We start from the raw sequence: 22,199 nt of genomic DNA, 5'->3' as shown, positions 1-22,199 counted from the left end.
TTTCACGTAACCGTGTATTGAAAACACTATTTTGATATTTTTTTTTTACTCCTATTATTGAATATACATATATGTGACATAACATTTTGTTACAATTGTACTATTAGTAAAATTTAGTTACCACGTACGCGAAAGTTTGTTTTTATTTAGTACGTGTTCTAAAATATTAGTTTTGAGTTATTACTTTATTATTCCTATAACTGGTAAACATATACGTGGTATTGTATTTGTAATGTTAGTTTTTACAAACTTTAACGTATGCGAAATTATTTATTGTGATTATTATTAAAATTAAAAAAAAATAATTGTCTATTACTGAATAAAATTATATGTTACACTATATTTTATCTATATTACTAGTTTAAATAACTGTTGCGTAAAAGTGTGCCTATTATATTATAATTCGAAATAATCATTTTCAATTGTTTGTTTATTATTCCTGTTCCTGAATAAACATTTATGTCACATTATATTTGTGCTATTAGAATTGATTACGTAAAAGAAAGTTGGTTTATGTTTATTTTGTAATTCGAAATAATCATTTTCAATTGTTTGTTTATTAGTCCCGTTTTAGAATAAAAATATAAATGTCAATTTTTTATATCTGTACAGCTAGAACATGTAAAACACTATTCGAAATATATATTTTTATTTCATTGTTTACTATTCCTATTATTGTATAAAAATTTATTGGACATATCCCATTATGTTATATTATACTGTTAGTTTAATTCAGTCACCAGGTACGCGAAAGTTTGTTTTTATTTAGAACGTGTTAAGAAATAATTTTTTATAAATTCTTTCTTTAATATTCCTATAATTGGATAAAACTATACGTGTTATTACGTTATATTGTTACTATAACTTTATATTAACTTTAATGTATAAGAAAATTTGTCTTTATGTATATTATGATTAAATGTAATCGTTTTAATTTCTTACTTTATTATTCCTATAACTGCACCAACACGTGTTTGACATTATATTATATATATATATATATATATATATATATATAGTATTATATATAGTATTGTTTGTTTATTTCAGTTACCAGGTACGCCAAATTATTTGTTTATTTTTTTTTAGGTCATGATTTTTGATTTTGTTCCTGATCATCGTTTTGAATTCTTTGTTTATTGTTCAGATTTCTGTCTAAACTTACACGTTATTGGATAATAATTATATTATATTACCTCGAAGACAAATGTCTATTTTTATTTAGATTTCTTTATGACTACGTTGTTGATTGTTTATATATATTTTAAACAACTTTGTTATTGCAAATCAGTAATAATGCAATTTAATAATATATGTGTAAATAGTTATAATATGTTTTTTTATAAACGAGAGTTATAGGAGCTTAGTTAATTAAATAAATATCTACAAGTAGAAGATAAAACAATACACAGTGAAACTGGAAAACACTTACAAAAGCTATTAGAACTTTTACTAGAGAAGTTATTTTTACATTAATTTTAGATAATTCAGACTCTGATGCTTACAGATAATTCTGTCAAATGAAAATATAATAAAAATTTCTCCTACCTTTGTCCTGTTTGAAGGTGTCCAGAAATCCGTATGTCTCGTTTCTTTCTCCGTATATCACTTTCCACTCTCTTATCACTGTTTTCACGAATCGTATGATAACGCGGTTGGTAACTTTCAAGTTGCGTATATAAACGCGCTCGTGGCGCGTCGCTCGGGACACGCTGCGACATAAGGTCCCCACGTCCGACCTCAGTGGCGGTTGGAGCCACACTGGAATGAACTCTCTCAGCCACCCCCGGGCGACGTTTTTCTTCAGTGAAAGCCACTCGCGGAGGCTTCGGTTGCATTAAACTGATTTTCTTTTTCTTTGCTGTTGACGTTACGTAGAAGAAGTACCCGTTGCGGTCCATCTTCGGTGCCGTTGCTTTCACCTGAAATAACATCGACATATTAACCTTGTGTTTATGTCAAATATACAGAGTCAAGTTACCAAACATGATTCACATAATTTATAAGGGTATGTGTATATCTGTGAAGTATAACAATTACCATCTTACGAATGTTAAAGCTTTCAGTTTGCATTCCTTTTCTTTTTACTATCAATACCGGATGATTAGTTCTATGTAGGTGTGAAAGTTTTAATAGAGTTAATATAAGTAATGTGTTGTAATTACCATATGGTACACCCTATCTAGGAATCAATGGTTACAAAAATAAAAAGGCAGTGTAGTAAATAACATAGCAAGAAGAAGCCTTTCGAAAATTTTAATTTTATACATTAATATTAATAATTTTTACTTATTAATATTAAATATTAATTACAATCTGTTACTGCTAACTGTACTACCAGAAGTTATTGTAGTTCCGGAAGAAAAATGAAGTTAATGTAACGTATTTTGGAGTGATCGCTTTATACAGCTTGATTAGAAATAGATGTAAATGTTTTTAAGCTTTTTGTTGATAAATGAGCTGAACTCTTTAAAACTTTTACTCTTATAAACAATCATGTATATATATACAGAGTCAAGTAAATACAAATATTTCAATTAATTAATAAAACTCATATTTGTAGACACACGACAAATTATTACAGTAAAATTAGCTTTTACTAAAATTTGAACTTTTAATTACATACATTCTCATACATGTCACGTTTCAAATCATTCCATACAAATCACGATTATTTCATCACCGTTTCAGCTATAGGATATCTACTGCTTGAGCGACCTTTATATAGATTTAAAATAATATGTATGTACGGCCTGTATTGTATTTCACCATCAATATCCTTATCATATCAGCCAAGATACGCTCAATGCTAGGCATAGATCTACCCAAAGTTCACTACGATGATCTGTTTTACGCTGCCAGTTTCAAGTGACTTCCCGCGATCTTAACAATGTCATCCGTTCACCCAGAGGTCTACCTAGAAATTAGGAGATCTTCAGAAGAAATTAAGTCATAAATCTCGAAGAATAACTTGTCTGAAGTGACAATAAGCATGGCCCATCACTCTTATATCGCAACTACGTACCCATAGATGCAGCGTTTAGCATAATTAACATTATTGACAATTGGTACAATTATTTTTATTTTACTTTACCACCTTTTCGCTTTAGTTTGTGTAAATATGACACTAGCAGTTGATCAACCCTATGCGTAAAGATATATAGTATCAAATTGTTCGACAAATGTTTCGTAATTTGTGGCAAAAATTCCGCTTCGAAAGATAGTTGGCTTAATGTTTTAACCGCAGTACAATGGCGGCGTTATCTGAAATATTACAGGAGGTAAAAGTGAATACAGTTTTTGCTATTGCGAAATTCCCTCGACGATACCGTGCGATTGACGCGTTCCTAGATAAATCTCGCCGACCCGTATTTGCATCGCTCGTGCAAGTTTTAACTAGAATTTTTCAAAACCTTACTTATATGCGATTTTTAGCTATTACTGGATTTCTAGCTAAAGTTCATGTTTTTAAATTATAAAATTGAAGCAGCAGGACATATGATTAAATGTTCTATAGATGAATGTAGTAGGTTCAATTCTCGATAGACTACTAGGTTTGAGTATTTGTATTGTTTCTGAAGATGTTAATGCCCTGTGGGTTTTACAGCTTCATCGGTACTGAGGCCACGGAGCGGAAGGGTCCGTGAACCAGATAAGTTTGAGTGAACTATATTTCACCTCTACTACCAAAATGTGAAACTAAAGGTGATGAGAAAACCAGAAAGTCGTAGAACTTTCAATCCAATAGGTATATGGGATCTCTATCGCTCTTTCTTGCCCCATCTTCTCTTTTTATCTATTCCCTCTCTCGTTTTTTCTTCCTCTCCCTCTCTTTTATTTCTACCAATAGTGCAAGGATTAATAACAACTTATACTTAACATATTTTTTTCCCTTTTTTGTCATTCAAAAATCCTGTTTACTACACCAGGTTAATATAAAATAGAAGTGTTACTGGAGTTTCTTCAACTAATTGACGGTAACGGCAGGATGTTTGAAGAGGATCCAGTGATAATAAAAGCGGAGGTCCCCTTTCTGGGGTCCTTCTGCCAGTAACCTTAGGTTCCTAAGGTTAACTTAGATAATAATGTTTAGGCTAATCGACATCTGCGCCCTGGCCCCACGAACCCGCAAAAATATTATGAAGTTATGGTTGACTGTTAATCACGTCTAGTGTACACTTGTTTACAGTATATATAGACTAGAGCTTCCTTACAAGCTTCGGTTCCAGCTGTAATATTATTTATTTCACCAGCTTAGTCGCCGTGCTTTTTTGTTGTTAGATGTTGAGCTAACTAAGATGGAGCCTACGTGGGTTGACCTTCTGCTCGATCGGTTACTATATTCGCATTTTACATTAAATTTAAAATATTATCTTTATAACATAAGGTTTAAAATAAGTAAACAAATCCAAAAATCACCAATACTAATGTGATAACTACATATTTTATTCATAGACTACATTTCAAACTGCGACCTACTCCAACATCGTAGCTCACAGGTATATAGTAACCCCATACCTGGAACTCTAAGAACAATTCAATTAAAATCAAACTCGTACCAAATATACATTGCCAACTTACAATGCATTTTATATTAAGCGTTTTAAGGTTGTAAATCCCGGAATCAAACAATGGAGCAGGTAAAATATTTGCAAACAGGAATAACCTTACGTGCTGAGATTTCTCGTCGTAAATTGAATTCATATGTGAATTCCGTATGAGTTCCGATTTTATTATATTTGGATAACTGCGGCTACAGAATTCTCTAATAAACGTTTTATATGATTCGTCGTCGGAATGACTAAAACGAGCAATAGCTGGCGAGAAGTGCTTGAATGACTGAAATAATTATATTCTGTTGAATTTACAATACAAGAGATAATACTTTATAGGTATAGACTAATTGTGTATACTTCTACTTTTTCTTCCACGTGTTTATTATGTACAGATTTAGTAGTGATTTCATAATTGATTTAATTTGATCTTTCCACCTTAAAATTGGGCGGCACTCATATCTTAAGTCATTCACTCAACCCTTAACAACAAGTTTATCCTTAGGCCGTCTTTTTTTCTGGTAACTTAGCTCATTTTTTCTATGTTATAAGAGTAAAGTTTGTTTGACCATGAACTCCTGGGTAATTACTAGAATAGTGCAATCGAATTTGTATAATGTTTAGTGACAAATATACGGTAAAATGCCAGATGTACCATCAGCAGAGTAAAAGTTCTTGATTCTTATAAAAAACTAAAGTTTAACGGGGAATACCCTTCAACTATATTTAATATTACTAAGTTCAAAAAAGTTGTAAAGAACCAAAATGAAGTTTCGCGTCAGTGGCTGGACCGTACTTAATGCGAGTTCCATCCGGAATTTTAGGAAGTTCCGAAGTTGGTATCAGAAATGCATAACTAATAACTACGTAGTTTAAAACTTGACACGATTTTAATATTTTTTCTAAGATTTTTTTTTAATTATTTTATTTACTTATCAAATATTATATGATACATGATTTCATAACCTGTCACAATATATATCATTTTTATATACTATAGATGATTCATCTTTTCTAAAATTAACTCAAAAAAATAATTCAAAGTATAGAATTTTGAATATTATACATTGAGATTATTTTTTCTTTTTACGGACTTTAAGTGCGAAGATATAGCTATGAATATTTATTTATTGTGTCGTTTATTAGAACTTCAGATCCAAAGTCATGTATTTTGAAAGTCATGTATTTTTAAGTACACTGCTATCAACTAGTTCTGTTTTCGGGAATCCTTGATGCTCGACCAGGCCGTGGCCGTATGGTGTTCATAGCTGAAGCAGTTGCACGGAATCGCTGCACTAAGGAACGAATTATTTTTATAATCAGTTCATCATTTATCCGTCGAATAGTTTTGACGAGTCGATAAATTATTTTTATTACTCTTAAAAATTGGTTCGACAGCGAATGCGCTATGCTTACTTGACCACTACAACATTATGACTGAAAAATCCGTACTGTCAGTGATTCCAACGGCATGAGCGTCACTTCGCATTTTTTTTAATAAACGTATTTATAAACATAAATCTACCACCGGACACTCTTTGTGTGTGTTAATAATAAATGAAATATGTATATATATATGTATATGTTGTGTCTTATTATGTTTATTTGTAATTAAATAACAGGTACAGAATTATTTATATATTATATTTAAGTGTATAAAATTTTATAGGTACTATATAACTAGCCTACTGGTTGTCTCTGCACCACAATTAAAAAATGCTTATAAACAAACAACTCTTTTATGTAGTTCAAACAGCATTACCCCATAAATACAACTCTAGAACATAATGCTATGAAATTTATTATCTATTTTATTTCCATTAAATATTAATTTAACATGAAGAAAACCTTTTAGTTGTCTAATATCACACACATGTTGGTGGTAACTGTGCACGAGCTGTTCCAAGCTTAAACAGTTAAACAGCAAAATGTACAAACTTTCAATTTGAAACAGCTCCCTTGCCTCAATTGATTCGAACCTGTGCACATGAAATTCGCTAATTACAAACTATTTACGTACCACTGCGTAGACCCGGTTCCATTACGGTTGTGTTTGTAACACAGTTTAAACCAACAACTCCAATGCTTTTTGGTGCGTTAATACAGCGAGTTCGTATTCAAGAGAGTTCTGTATATTTGCCAGAGTTTAAATTAGTTAAAAATTAAGAACCATGTCAGCAGTACTAAGTTAATAAACTGTGAACCATGAAACATAGGTTCGTATTCCGAAAAACTGTTTTGATATATGTATATGTTCTCATAAACACATTCATCCACACACTCAAATGAACACAAATGTACATGAATGCGTATGCAGGCACTCAAATGTAAGTTCAGTGGTGTTGAATGGGTAAAGGAGGATTAAATTATACATACATATTTTTAATATTTTAACAAATCACACATGTATAATGTTCAGAGAATAGTATTTGAGATGACTACATATGACAGCGGTGGAATTTGAACGGACATTTGGAATAAAGTTCAAAAGAAAACATGCGTTAATCGTAAAGTTTATTATAGACAAAAGTGGCCAGTACTATGTATTTTAAAACTCGAAGACGACTTGATCAATTCGGCTAATTTTTTTTTCGCATTTTCTTTGAGGGTCGAAGGAGGTTTTAACAAAAAAAAATAGTGAAAAAATCATTGCTTTTCTCCGTTCACGTCTAAGATTAAATTAGAATATTAGTCCTCGTACATACCGCTATCCAATATTCGATTTCAATGAAATTAAAAAAGTGTGATGAAATGTAATGAATTAAAATATCGGGTGTGTAATAATAAAAATATAATCACATTATTACTTATATCTTGACTCAGTAGCCTCGCAATTGAGGACTGAGACTTACAATCGTAGTCGCGAGTTCTAATCCTGGAACACAGTATTATATAATTCATTCACACTTTGTGCATTAATTATATGGAATGACCACAGCTTACAAACAAGTTTCCAGAGGATGAGCAGCGATGATAATACTACATCGCGATCACCAACCCGCCTGTCAAGCGTAGCGATTATAACATATCCACCTATGGATATCTTTTGGACAAGATCTGTGCTTTGCAGTGAGCGAGTAGGGGCTGAAACCATGACGACGACTATTACTTAAATTTTGTATTGTATGAAATATAAAACTTATTATAGTACATAAATGTTGTTAGTTCTTACGACATTAAGAAATAGATTATTAATATTTTATATTGAATAGTGATAGGCCGAAGTCGTGGCATATACGTATATAAATAATAATCCAATCACCTCATATATGACATCAATATAACAACACTGGGCTCACGTGACGGAATCCGCATTCTCTCTAAGAGGTGTTTTGTGTTCCGGTTGTGTAAATATTGTCATAGCCCCAATTTTAAGTGCACTGTATTAATATATAGTACTGTCGGTTATTGGACTGAATTACAACTGTTCCATCTTTTTTAGTTCATAGATCCTACACTTATCGAATAAATCATCAGAATACTGAAAGATTCCATAATTTAAAAGTAAGTTAAAACCTGTTGGGAATTAATATAGAAAGACATTTGTTCGACAGACATGATATTAATGTAACATTTTGACGACGAACCAGCGTCAGAAAGTATTTATTTATTAACACCTTTTACATTACGTTAAGTTTTCAACCCTCCGGAATTGGTTCTCGCATATTCTTGACGAAGGTTCTCGGTAGCCTTGAACTCGTTACCTACGATAAAGCAAAAGGTACCTAAGTTGTCGGCACGAAATGTAGAGATAGCCCGAGGTGGCTTTTTGGAGTAGGTTCTATGGGCACATTGTAGAAACGTCTATAGATTGCGCAGCAGATCTGAGAGCATCTTTCGCTCCTTCCGCAGCGGTGATGGAGTCTTAGAGGGAGAGGTATGCCGGTATTACTATCCGCCGCTCTCTCTGTTCTTCACCACTATGTAGAGACAAAGATCCACCGCAGGGATCTGACAAGGGCTTGTACTTGGAAGCTCTCTTGGTTTTATTTAGGTGACGAACTTCGAAGAGCATTTTACCCACATTAGGCAGAGAGGACGAGGAGAAAGGGACGATAAGTACCGAGCACTTTAATATCATACCGTATAGTGACAATGGAATAATAACGTTAGAGTTTTAGACGGTGGAAATCTAACATAATCCTTCAGGAAGCAAGTTATTTCTACAACGTAAAGAAAAAAAGTAATGACTCTATCTGCACATTTGACTTGACTGCACATTGAAAAAAATTAAAACTTGAATTTATTTCGGGATGATATATTATTTTTTTAAAAACGAATACCTGGCGATTTACAGTATCTACTATTGGTTGTCAAAGTTCAATCAATATCTCAGTTAAAGTCCCCCTTAATCAATACATCTTCCATCTTGTTTAAAATTTTCCAAAGCTCACGTCGGACAAAATTGAACCATTAACGAAATGACTAGACAATCTAACACCCTTCTCAAGTCTAGTGACATGGACATCCTTGCAAATTAGGGCGCTCTTTTTCCAGATGGACAACTGGTCGTAGATAGATATTATGTAGACGGCATATTAAGTCTTATAAGCAAGATCGCTGCCACACCTGGCATCAGATTTAATCATCTTAACAGGTCGCTTCAGACAGACCAGCATCTACGACTGGAATATAAAGACCAAGTGTTAAATTCGCCTTTGTGTTGCAAACGGAGCGACGTATGCCTTCCTCTCCGTCCGGTTCGAATGAATTGCATCCGGTTGCGGCGAGATGTGTTTTATGATAGGGTTCACGTGGACCCTGCAACTGTTATCGGCCGACTGAAGATCGAAACTAGTTACATTCGAAGATAAACCTTGTTACAAACCAATAGGGTTCAGTTTACAAATTCCATTGCATTAGGCTATGCAGACGTTTGTTGGAACGAAATTAATAGCGATATATCGAGTCGCAGTGTTTATTGTGTCGTTAAAGTGATTGGATGCATTCATTTACACGTCCTTAATTATGTAGATAAACATTCTGTTAAATACTTCACTTAAAGAAACATTATTGGAAGATCATTTTAAGTTACAGAGCTTTTAATGCAGTTTTTAAATATTTAAGTACAGCCTCGTAAACTTGTTTCTTGTGAACAATTCTCTTTTTTCTTTTGGAGTCAGATTTTTTAATAAAATTTTTTGGTCCATCTTATTGATTACACTATTTTTGAGTCGACGTTACTACTATATATAAAGAATTTAAAAAAAATTGGTCTTGGTGTGCCAGTATAAGAATACCCTTCCTTCTCTATTTGAGTTAACTTTTTTATTTTATTTTTCGTGTTTTATGATATTCATTAGTTTCACTTACTTTTATTAATTTACCTCTGTACCACCCAAACGGTTTACTGGTATAAATAAAAAATCCTTCGGCAATAAGTTCGCCGTTACACATAAAATGTATATAAAATGTTTAAATAAATCAATAAAAAGTTAAAATTCATATAACAAGTATGTTTTAATTATAAAATATTTTTTAAAGATTTTAAAATATCACATTGGCCTGATTAAAAAAAATATTTTTGTTTTTTTTTAAAAAAATCTCTTTAATAATCTTTTCGCGTTCTTTACTGTTATTATTTTTTACAAATTGGCGACAACTTATAATTACGCTTCATCGTCAATACCATAATATATTTCGTATTTCAAAAACTTCCAGTGTCACCTCTCGTATATTTATAATTAATAATTATTATTTTATAGTAAACATATTAATAACCGTAGTTTATTAGGACATAAAAATAATGAAACTTTGATTCTGAAAAACGTTTTTTTTATTTTATTTGCCTTCTGAAATGCGACAGGCCTATTACTAATAACAGTGAAAAGTCCATCGAGGCAGTTGGAGGATATCAAATTTTTGTATTAAAATATGCGTACTAGTAATGCGTAATTCTGTAATTGAAATATTTATGAAGATAACATTGGTGGTACATCTTTCAAGGATCAACAGCTATATCTGCCAGGTTTGTTAAATCAATTTTATACGCTTATCTTCTAATTTGATTAGAGAGCTTTTAAAGTGCACTCAAAAAGTGTAATACATATATTTAAAGTGTCCGTGTACTAAAAGCCTACATTCATTGAAAAAGGTGCATGCACTGACTGTAATGTTCCGCATCCGTCACAGTAAGCGATGATGCTATCGCGCCACGCCCGCGGCGTCTCTCTGAATGCTAACTGGACGCTCTCAGCAAAGGCCGTATCTACAACATCTGTGCCTCTCCCACCAGATACCCACTTTGATATCCAGCCCTCGCCGCGAGCTGTTTTTCTGTACTATTTAGATTGCCGTCTCCGCTTAGTGTCTAACAAAGGATCATTCAAACGACGTGTTTGATGTTCTACTTTCTAATTCTCATTTCGAATATGATTCCATTGACGTTCAAATTTCGAACGACGTAATCTTTTTAAATTTAATATGTACATATTTTTTTTTATTAAAAGTCATTAGACCATTTCGAAGTTTATTTGTCAATTTAATTTGTCATTAACAACTACTTACCAATATAAAAAAAAAACTTGAGATGTAAAATTAACAGTTTTTTTTTCTTTGCTTACTTTCTTACACGCATTTATATGTTTTATTTCAAAACTGAATATCAAGATTAGGCTCTTCAAAATATGTTAAAAACTAGTCGACGAAATAATGATGAAGAAAAAAAAAATATTTTAGTTGCAAATTTCTCTACTTAAATATATCAAAAACACTTATTTAAAACAGTTAAATAAATATCATCGTGATTTTGAAATTTACAATTCTTAGATTCCCTGCGCTCGCGAGAAGTGCGTACTTATGTGTATAATTTTATTACAATAATTAAATTCTAATAAAAGCACGGCCCGGGAGGTAAGCGCTTCTAAGCGACACTTAACCTCCTTGGCCTCAGAATAATTAGACACGTCGATACTGCTAATGCGCGGTGTGTCACTTAGACGACACGCTACAGTGGATTATGTACGAGGTGCTTTGTTAAGGTAACATGTCTCGCCGTCTGTTTTAACTCATGTAACATGTAACCCTATGCTAACATATTCGCAAAGCTCGTCACTCAAAAGCTCACGATTTGCTACTGTATTTATAATGTATTTATAAATTATATTTGATTTAACCAGTTGAATCTTTTAAGGTTTAACTTTTTTATTTACAGTTATTGGAGAATAGATCCAGGGAAGTCCTATCTAGGCAATGTCAGCTAGGTAGATAACCCAAGATTGGTCAACGTGGCGATTATTGCTTGGAAGAAACTGCTATTTACAAGACCGCATTATGTACTTATTGTTAGTATTTTGAAACTTATTTGTTTGTAACGTAAACAGTAAATAACATAAAGAAAAAATTTTTAAATGTCATGATGCTACAAGTTACAAGATATTTTTAAAAGAAATTAGAATGTCAATCTGCGGGGAAATCCCCTAAAACTCTAAGCTCTAACTAGAACTCTTCATAAAGTTTTAGTGAACATACTTGGACAGTTTTAGTAAGCGGTGGTTGATAAGAACGGTCACTCAGCATAATACTAGGTTATTCCTCCGGACTGTTTTGTCGATTCATATAAAAAATCAATCTATCAACAATAATAACATACACCTGACTGTTATAGTTGAGGAATTATTTGCTGTTTAGATAAACATCCGGCTAGATGAAAAAGAAAGTAAATTGAAACGACACAGTTTGAAAGTTCTAACTAAACTTTTAATCAACTAGCCAACGAAGTTTGACGTATTTATTTACGTTGATAAGTTCAAAAACCCACTGAATTTGTTTCTAAAGTATTCTAAGATCATATTGCTTTAATTAAATAAAACTTCGTAGTTTTATTTATGGTTTGTAGGACTCAGGGTGTTTTAAAATTTAAAATTTAATATGGAAGTCGCACTAAACTTTACTAAGATTTAATTCCACTACTGTTTTGTGTATATTGTAAAGTGCATCACGATATACACGTAAATCCTTGAACACTGTATAGATTTATTCGTAAATCAACCGTATGAGCCTACAAGTTGAATCATTCCTTTTTATTTATACCCAATCTGATTTTAGGTAAATGTCAAAAGTGCGTTTTACATTGGACTGTTCAGCTTTATTCGCTCAATATGAGTGATCGTTATAGATGATCCAAACTCCTAAATTGAGAAGACGAGACTCTTTCATTTTACTCTCTTTATCTATTATAAATTCGCCATTGCTATCGACTATATGTATATACTAAAAATGCTCCATTCACTATTGAACGTACTATTCACGAAAATTAATTAATTCTGCTATAAATTATTTTGTAGTTTTACAGCAAAATTAATGAAATATGTTCTCTGCACGGTAATGTTTTAATAAAAATTTCGTATTCATTCGCAATGAAAGGCGGAATTCGAATATTGAAATTTTTTAGAGTAGTGTCGAGTTGCTTTTTAAAGATTTTGTGTCAGTGGAGCAATTATTATATAATGATTTTTTTTTGTCAACTATTTATAGCAGATGAAAGCGATGTTTAGTTTTCAGTTATAAATTTTCAATATTATGTTATTTTAATAAAAAGAAAGAAAGCTTTTCATTCCACTTTGCAATTAATGGAATGGTTATTTATCAATACTCTTCTTTTGTATTTTGTTCTATGAATATAGGGTAATCAAAAACATTGTACAAATTAGAGCAGAATACTTAAAATTGCAACAACGGCTACTTTTAATTAGGTCAACATTTCTTAAATAATAAACCTACCAAAATTAAAATCGAATATTATTTTTGTAATACCTTTAAAAGATTAGTGTTTTTGTGAAAAATTTATAGATTTAACACTTATCATACACATAAATCAAACAAGTGCAAAGAACACCTTTCTTTTGTACACTCTTCGTACACCATACTGGTTAGCATTTATTTTCATTATAAAACAAACTATAAAGAGTTTTTGTTATCAAAAATATTTTTCGAACAAAAATATAATTAAATATAATAAACACTAAATTTTTTGTGTTTTGATAGACTAAAATTTGGCATTCATATAAAAACATGTAAGTAAACAAAATTATCAAACAGACATCTAATAAACATCGATATAGACCCATCCGTAAATTTCAAATAATAAAGTTAGGAAGTAGCATTCAGTATCTTCGTACAACCTAAATAAATCACCTGTTCACTTTGTGATAAAACATCCTAAGCTACATTTTACAATCCGTGGTCTTCATTCCAGAACTTGAAATCCCAGCAGCCTTCTGTTCTACTGCCTACGTTGTTTGCTTACTGCCATTTTAATTTGCTTAACTATTAGGCTATGTCGGTTGCACACATTGATTATTTTATTATAATTTTCCTAAACATTTAGGGAAAATTATTGGATCTTTTAATTTTAAGGTTTTGAGTAATTAAGTTAAAATGTAATTAATAAATTATGATAGACATTAATTGATTTACCATCTAAATATAAATGTTGTAAATTAGTTTAGAATTTAGCATAGCTTCTGAAGATTAATATTTATCTAATTTTAATTTAATATTCTTTATTATACATGCTAGAAAATATAAATAGTTTCATAGTAATGAAACAAAAAAGTACAATTGACGGCCTTATGCCACGTGGCAATTTCTATCAGTCAACTATAGTTTGTTAAAAGTAGAAATATAAATGATGAGTAGTTAACGCAAACAAAATATACATATATTTAAACATATGTATATAGCTTATATACTTATAATAAGATATAATATATTTTATAAACATAATATAATAATAAATACAAACATCCAACGGACTTAGATCGCAATTGCCACAGAAAGAGTAAAGAAACAGAGAAAGAGAAAGAAATGAATTAAATGATAAGTAATCATAAGTATAGTAAATATGTTTTAACCATTTTCTTAAGAATAGGTAGTGACTTAGCATGTATTATATTCAGCGGAAAATCACTCCACAATCGAACGGCCCATGTCGTAAAAGATTTGGCAACAATATTTATAAAAATAATCATAAACGTCTTCAATAAACGCAGGTGAAACTCTCATTAAAACCAAAGTCAAAGAACCCGGAGGGCACGATGCGCTGTGCAAGGGGGCAAAACAAGTGCCCCTCCCGTGGTCAGGGATGCGATATGTAAATCGAGACAATCAAACCGTAATAATGTGAACAAGATATCGCTGCAACCCGAGGGCTGTTTACGCTTTTATTTATTTCGCGCATTAAGAAGATATTTACGGTTTTTGAGCAGCGATTCAAGGCACGGCTCAGGTGATATTATAAAAATAAAAATTAAAAACCACTTTAATTTTTTTTAAAATACACCTTAAAAAACATTTTTTTTGTTTTTTTTTTTTTTTGTCATATAGGCAAGAAACACGATGACAAATGAAATACTTCTGATCGTCAAAAAAATGGGTGGACGGGTGAAAGCCTCATGCGCTTGCCACGTTTGTAATCCTCGCAGCTTTTAAATAATAGCATTCATGAATAAGGATGCCATAATATTTATTATTATAAGATTCTAGTTTTTATGAAATTAGGTTCTATAGGCATTTTAATCTAAACGTACATATAAAGGTTTGTAATCTATTTATTCAGATCATAATAGGTCAATAAAAGGTCGTCAATAAGAAATCGCAGAATGCACACACAACTAGTCTTAGCCATAATCTGTTTTAATATTTTCTTAATTATAAACAGCGTAAATTAAAGCGTGTGTTACCGAAAACACTATAAAGGGATAAAGAAGGCCATTTAATATTTTCCTGAAATGAGGCGAGCTACCAAAATGTTTTATTAAACATCAAAGGAAAAAATTTACAACAAGTTATTCATAATTTAAATAGAGTTTTTCTTGTGTAAGTTACAAAAAGGAGTATTCCGACGTTGAGAGGATTAAAGTGTATTGTCTAGTTAAATCGTAAGCATCTTTGAAATCATTTGATTTTGTGCTAATTATTTGCAGCTTATAATTAAATTTGTCGAACACGTAATATTTTACGTGGTTTAACGCCTCTATATTGATAATGCTTCTTAAATTCAATCGAATTTATTTTATCTTTGCTGTGAATTAATATTCTATCCTTTCCAAAATTAAATGAATTTAAAAATCGATATCGTAATTATAATAAAGCTTAAAGGCAATAAAATCATCTGATTTAATTTTATATGTTACTTTGATAACAAAGAGTAAATAAAAGTTAATAATTAAGTAATTCATTATAGCATTTATAATTAATTAATCAATCGACAAATATGTAAATAAATTTTAGGATAAACAGATTAAGTGGCAGTCTTTGCGGAAACACGTCTAAAATTGCGTGCGTAATGCCATGAATGGGCGAGAAGAAATGATAGGGGACACTGTAAAAAGAGCCTTACAACTAGCCTGAAACTACCTAACCCTAACCAAGATGAAACTATATAAAGTAACAAGGTTTCTTTAGTAAAAAAACAAATTGCAGTCAATTTACATGAAAATCAATGCCCGATGCGATAGTTAAAATCGACTTGCACGTATTTGGTATGTAATATATCTCACGTCTATCCGTGCGTCTCAATATCGCAGACTCAAACGGATATTGGCTTCTCTTAACTTTGACTTACTCGATGGATGTTAATATACTCAAAAACGAACAGATCATAAGTTCTATAATCAACTTACTACTAAATTCTTGCAGTAGAAATGGAAAACTCATTTCTGTAATTGTTATTTATTATTAAAAACTGGAATAATGATAATATAATAGAAATTTGTTTATGGAGATAAAGGTTTTACACATATATATACAGTACGCGGGACCGAGTCGGACAGGCAATTGAATGCAGTAAGGTTTTACGGGGTTACTTTTACAGACCTCTGTTAACCTAAAAAATAGCATCTTACTAAAATTATAATAATAAGTAAAGTGTTCAGTATACAATATTTTGTTTTTTTTTATATGTTTTCTATTAAACTTAGACAAACCAATAACATTTGATAGCATCAAGTCTATCGGAGTAGGTAATTTTATATATAATTTAGTTAATACCACGAAGAAAGATCATGTATACCCCTGATCTGTTTTCTAGCAAGTTCGAGCTGAAACTCAATTTCTCCGCTATGGGCAGGATCACGCGAAGAACGCATTAGCATGTAACTCGCAGGGAAAATGCATGCGGTGACTGGTTGTTAACGAAACCTTTGCATCATTCCCCATTGAATCATAATCACGAAGATTATACACGATAATTGTTCATATTTTTACTCGCACGGATTATTTTTTTATAATTTTCTACTGTCTGTAGACATCGGTGAACTAAAGTACTGTTCTAAATCTAGTTTTTAAAGGACCTAGAAAAAAAGTTGATCGTAAGGTCACAACAACTAAACAGAACTAAACCACGTTCGATACCATAGTAGCCTATGCAATACATACCGCCAAATATCTGCATATATGGCGTAACATAGTGCGCTACAAACTTTCCAATATAGGCCACGATCCTCAGTACTGAATAGATAGGAGAAGAACAAGAGAAATTGAAATTCGAACCAAACAAAACGAGAGAGTTTTCACATATGTTATATGTGATAAAATCATACAATTTTAAAAACAATGTCGCATCGTCACTAGTCGTTTCTTATCATATGAGACATAATTTATCGACGATGAAGACGATATTACACACATTACAAAAGCCGTGTGCCTTTTGAAATTTTTTTGAAAGTTTTTCTTTTATATAGAATCTATATTCAAAATTTGCTCACGTTTCTGCACGTTACAGTACCAACTAAGTATCTTAAACTATTGCCTGACTTGATCATTAAGTAAAGTGTTTAAAATTAACTTTAAATCGACTAATTACAAGTATAATTATTTTTTAATCATTGATTTCTAGTTTATTTTTAAAGACGCCCAACAATGTTCACTTTTTAAAATTACAGTTTGTGCGACCACTTCCTTTTTGCTCCAAATTGCCAACCCCCATTGTTGTATATCGTGTACGCAGTGGTTGCTGTTTTTGCCACATCAATGAATATTGCGATCACATCTTGAGTTTCATCCGTGTAATACGCGCATGAGGTTAGGTGACGTGATATTGTTAACACCGCATTATGTATATTGTTATAAAGCCCGAGGGTTTCGATTGTTCATCTAACAACGATGACCGTGATTTTCTGAAGTCTTACACCTGAACCTCGTGTATAAATATTATTGTTATCATTATTTATAAAAAAATTGCGTGATACTTAAAATCTATTTCTCGTCTAATAATCTCAACTTGTCTTAAAATTTATCATTCTCTCGTCAAATACACCTGCTTCATAACTCATCTGCCGTATTCAAGCCGTCTTTGTCTTCTAATGTTTGATGTCTTGTTTCGAGCGGGGCCCAAATATTGACACACGAGTCCCTACGGATGCGAAGTCCCCTAACGGACGAGCTGTCCTATATTTACTTCAGTTAAGATAATTTATTAAATTCCTCTTTTTTATTCACATATGTAATAAAAACAAGGTGATGTGTATATGACATATTCGTTAGAGTAAATATTTTAGCTCTAGATAAAAAAAGTTCTTCCATTTTCATTTCGGTCTACTTTCGTTTATTAAACAAGGCATTTAATGTTATGATCCACATTAAGTCCTGTTCAATATTTGCTACTACGTACACAACATGTGTTTCAATGAAAAATATAATAAAAGTCAAAATGTTTTTATGAAATCCAATATATCCAAAATTTCAGCGGACCAATATTGTAGGCATATGGGATTGTATGCGTAATACGAAATAATGATGAATCGGCGTACAGTCTTGAACTCAATCGTGTACGATTCGCAACCTGAACTTTAACGCGACGTCTCAAGGTTTGAAAAGGTATTTACGCACGTGACTGTACGTCTAATGCCTTCAAGGGCAAACATTCGTCCCCGCGCTATTTGTTAAGGCAACACAAAGGAAGCGAAGTATTAATCTTCTACTGCTCGACAAGCATCGTCGACCCCTGCAGTGAGCATCCAGATTTTACTTGCTGTTCGCTGCTTCGTTGTTTTTCCTCCCTTTGCGTGACACACTGCCCTACCGAATAGTCAACATACTCCACACCATATTGTAATCTAATTATATTAATTATAAAACTTTTTTAACTAGACTTATAGATGTGGTACCTAAACTGAACAATAGAATAAGCTATAAATAAAATTAATTCATAATTCAACAGAATCAAAATCATGTTTCAAATAACTGTCCAGTCTAGAGAGCCGTATGTCACGAGTCGTAAGAAATCAACCCTCGACTGTCCTCTCCCAGCTGTACTTTTTTAAGTGATCCCTTTTATTACAAGGCACGGACACGAAACACCGAATATGAAAAATCCATATCGCGGGCAAAGTGCACTTTTACGACGTAATAAAAAGTGAAACGAATTAGAGCTCTCGTCTGTGGTCAAAGAACAAACATACTTTTCATGGTAAAATCTACGCTTAACATCTCTATGTATTATTTTTGATTGCATATGTTTCGTAAATATATAAAGTTTTTTAATTAAAATAAATGACTAAAACTTTAGGAAATTTTAATAAAAAATTTGACATATATTTTAAGGCTATGTTAGTAATAACACTTTATATGATTCGGTACTTACGTAAATATAAACGAAAATAAAATATCAAACTCGACAACTTATATGATATATGACATTATTCGTAGATATTCTCAAAGGTATTTTAGATTGTTTATAATAAATCACTTCGATAGTTGAATCTTATACACAGTTAGTTAAGTACTTGTCTACCAATAAAGTCGCGAACTTCATTTCAGCTCACAGACTGGACCATAGGACATACGGCAAAACCCTCCCAAAGATCAAAATCTACAAGGGGTCAAAACCATCATGACCACGTATGGCAGGCGGGTTATCGATGGCAGTGTGGTATTATAGTACACAGAAGACACTGCTTCACATCTTCTTGAAACTTGTCTATGATCAGTGGCCATCCCAAATAATTAATGCACAAAGTGTGAATTGTATAATAAATTCTTCACCACTAGGCTACCACTGGTCAAGTATGAAAAACACAATTAATATTAATAACTTTTCACCATCACCATTCCATCCATAATAAGTTCACAGTTGGGCATAGATCTAAAAATTTTATTATTGCATGTAATCATTATTTATTAACAAACAAAAATTAATAAATAAAGTGATCACCCTGAAATAATCATCATCATTATTTAAGCCGTAATACATCTTCTGTCAGACATACGCCTCTCTTATAGATTTACAACATAGTTCCGAAAGAAAGCGTGCTTAACAAGATCTTCTAAATACATAGTTACTTAAAGTACCTTTTATTTTTGCCTACGTCTTATATTCTAATACCTAAAAATACATTTGATACCACTAACAGAAGCATAAATATACTTATGTATTTGTTTAGTAAAGTTTTTCTTTAAGCGTTCTCGATGTCGTGGGTCTTAAAATAAGTCTTCCAAATCTAAATTGACACATGCATACGTGTCCAAATTAGTAGCGAATTATTTCAACTGTAAAGTATTTTAGTCAGATTCGCGTTGATATTTATTCTTACCCATATCTAATCTTAGGTCACCAATAAACGTTATTATTAAGGAACTAGATAAAAATTCTAAAGTTATGGCTGAAAACTACCCGCCGCTGTCGCTTTTATGACAGAGTTTAATTTTCTAATCACACGCGACACTTCACGTCTAAAGAAAACATGTCCATCCCTGTTTTTATTGTGAATAATATAAAAGTATAAAATATTTTATTACAAATTTAGGCTCCTAAGTTAAGAACTACCTAATTTTATTTCTTTTTTAAAGTTAATAGGAATTTAAACTTAAATATTTAGTTTTTACTAGTCGGCGGTCCGTCGCATTCCATCTTGTGTTTACAATTCTAAAGTAACGAAAGAAGTTTTGATAGACATGTATTATATAAACCATTTCAAACAAATATGATCAAATAAATTTGCTTTAGAAGAGTTATTTTTTAATTTTTATCCATCCAAGATAAATTAGAATAGTTTTTCTACATTGTGGATCCGATCACGTTCAGGATATATCTACCGAAACTGCTGCACCTCGCGTTAGTTATGCACATGACGGGGGGAGAGGTGGTATCGGCCGCTCCTTTCCGTTAATCCTGCCCTTTTTTCCACTGCCCTTTTTTCCACTGCTTCACTTTGCTAAGACGCGGCACAGCGGTTCCGGTAGCACTATAATATATTTTTTCATCATTAAATACTAGGGAAATATTCACCATTGTTATAATTTTCATAAGTTCGGTTTGAGTGTCTATATCTTTAGGATTTGAACTAAATAAACCACTTTCCTTTATATGATCGTACAGAGTAATCTACTTTTATGGGCATAACTTCGACCTCTGTAACTTTGTCTTTAGGTTAATTGAAAACAAAAAGCATAAAGCAAATGCAACTGTTGCAACAGTTTAATAAGCTAACAACAAAACTTTTTTGTACTGTTAGTAGATCAATAATAATTAAACTAAAATATTTGAACATGATATTACGTAAATGTGATGCGATGCGATAAACCAAAGTGGATCCAAAACAGAGTTTTGTTAAAATTATACAGAGCGCCGTCTTTCCGCTTATTAAGAGAAACTAAATATAACAAAAATAATAAAACGTCTTAATTTAACTAGGAAATCCTATACTAAAACATATTAATATTTACGCACCATAGTTTGACTGAAAAAATGGTCAAGCATCTTGACACAAGAAACAAAGGAAGCATAATATTAATTGTTTTTCAGATGAGATAAACCTTTATTTAATACACAAATTCATATGTTAGGGGGACCGGAAAGTAATGTCGCTTTCTTAAGTTAAATTCACACGACTATATTTTCAACAAGTATTTATTTCTAATCAACAATATATTCACTGTCGTTATCAATAACCTTTTGCCATCCAGTATAAGATTTTCAGAGCGGTAAAAATCATTTTGTTTTTCTGTAAAATATGTCAACAGAAACGATATTACTTTCCTGTCCCCAGAATATAAATCACTACAAAAAATTGAAGTTAAACGTTGAAGTTGAAGAAGCATCAAAACAGAATATGGTAAAATAAACATTAATAATTAATGAATATATTTCATCAGGTATATTTGATGTGTACAGCAGTAGTGTGGAATAGATAATGATTCACCAAATGATCACCGACCAGAATAACAAAATTATATTAGGATGTTTTCAAAATTCTTGGTTTTTTGGGGAATAAATTGTGTTTGCTAGTATCAGAAATGAATGACACTGTGACTGTCTATAACAAGTGGTACAACAATTTATTTTTTAAAGTCCCTATATTTGGCTAGGTCTCGGTACTCTATCATTTTTAAAACAGGAACTTTGATTTGACTAAGTTATTCATTGTAGTTTCATTTATTTACCTTATTTCGTCCCACCTCAATATCTGGCATTCTATCACCTTCCATCTTTCACATTTTCTATCATTCTTACTGCTTTTATTATATACCTTCTGTGCATCGTCTTCCATTCTTCGCCACATTTTTTACTATATAAAACTTTTTATGTAATATATCTTCTTTATATTCTCTTTTGCAATTCCGATTTGATTTTTCTCTAAAAACTTTAATTTACAATTAAAATATATATATATATATATACCTGTTTGTTTCTTTGCCCACACTTTT

General features: G+C 31.7%; 2 protein-coding genes across 2 annotated transcripts in view; both read right to left on the bottom strand.

The window, feature by feature from the left end:
- The window catches only part of LOC137932780 (kinesin-like protein CG14535), a 326,319-nt gene extending 324,418 nt beyond the window's left edge, over positions 1 to 1,901 (bottom strand). The window contains exon 1 of the mRNA XM_068776453.1: positions 1,549 to 1,901. Coding sequence (XP_068632554.1) covers positions 1,549 to 1,901 — 353 coding nt within the window. The remainder of the gene's footprint in view (positions 1 to 1,548) is intronic.
- Ent1 (Equilibrative nucleoside transporter 1) overlaps positions 1 to 22,199 on the bottom strand; it is a 466,176-nt gene that overhangs the window by 19,157 nt on the left and 424,820 nt on the right. The window lies entirely within an intron of this gene.

Source organism: Battus philenor, unplaced genomic scaffold, assembly GCF_028537555.1.
Source record: "Battus philenor isolate CCGP_79_NKW_IND1 unplaced genomic scaffold, ilBatPhil1.0.hap1 SCAF_12, whole genome shotgun sequence".
In the NCBI taxonomy this organism is placed as follows: Eukaryota; Metazoa; Arthropoda; class Insecta; order Lepidoptera; family Papilionidae; genus Battus; species Battus philenor.
This window is presented reverse-complemented; position numbering and strand designations above follow the sequence as displayed.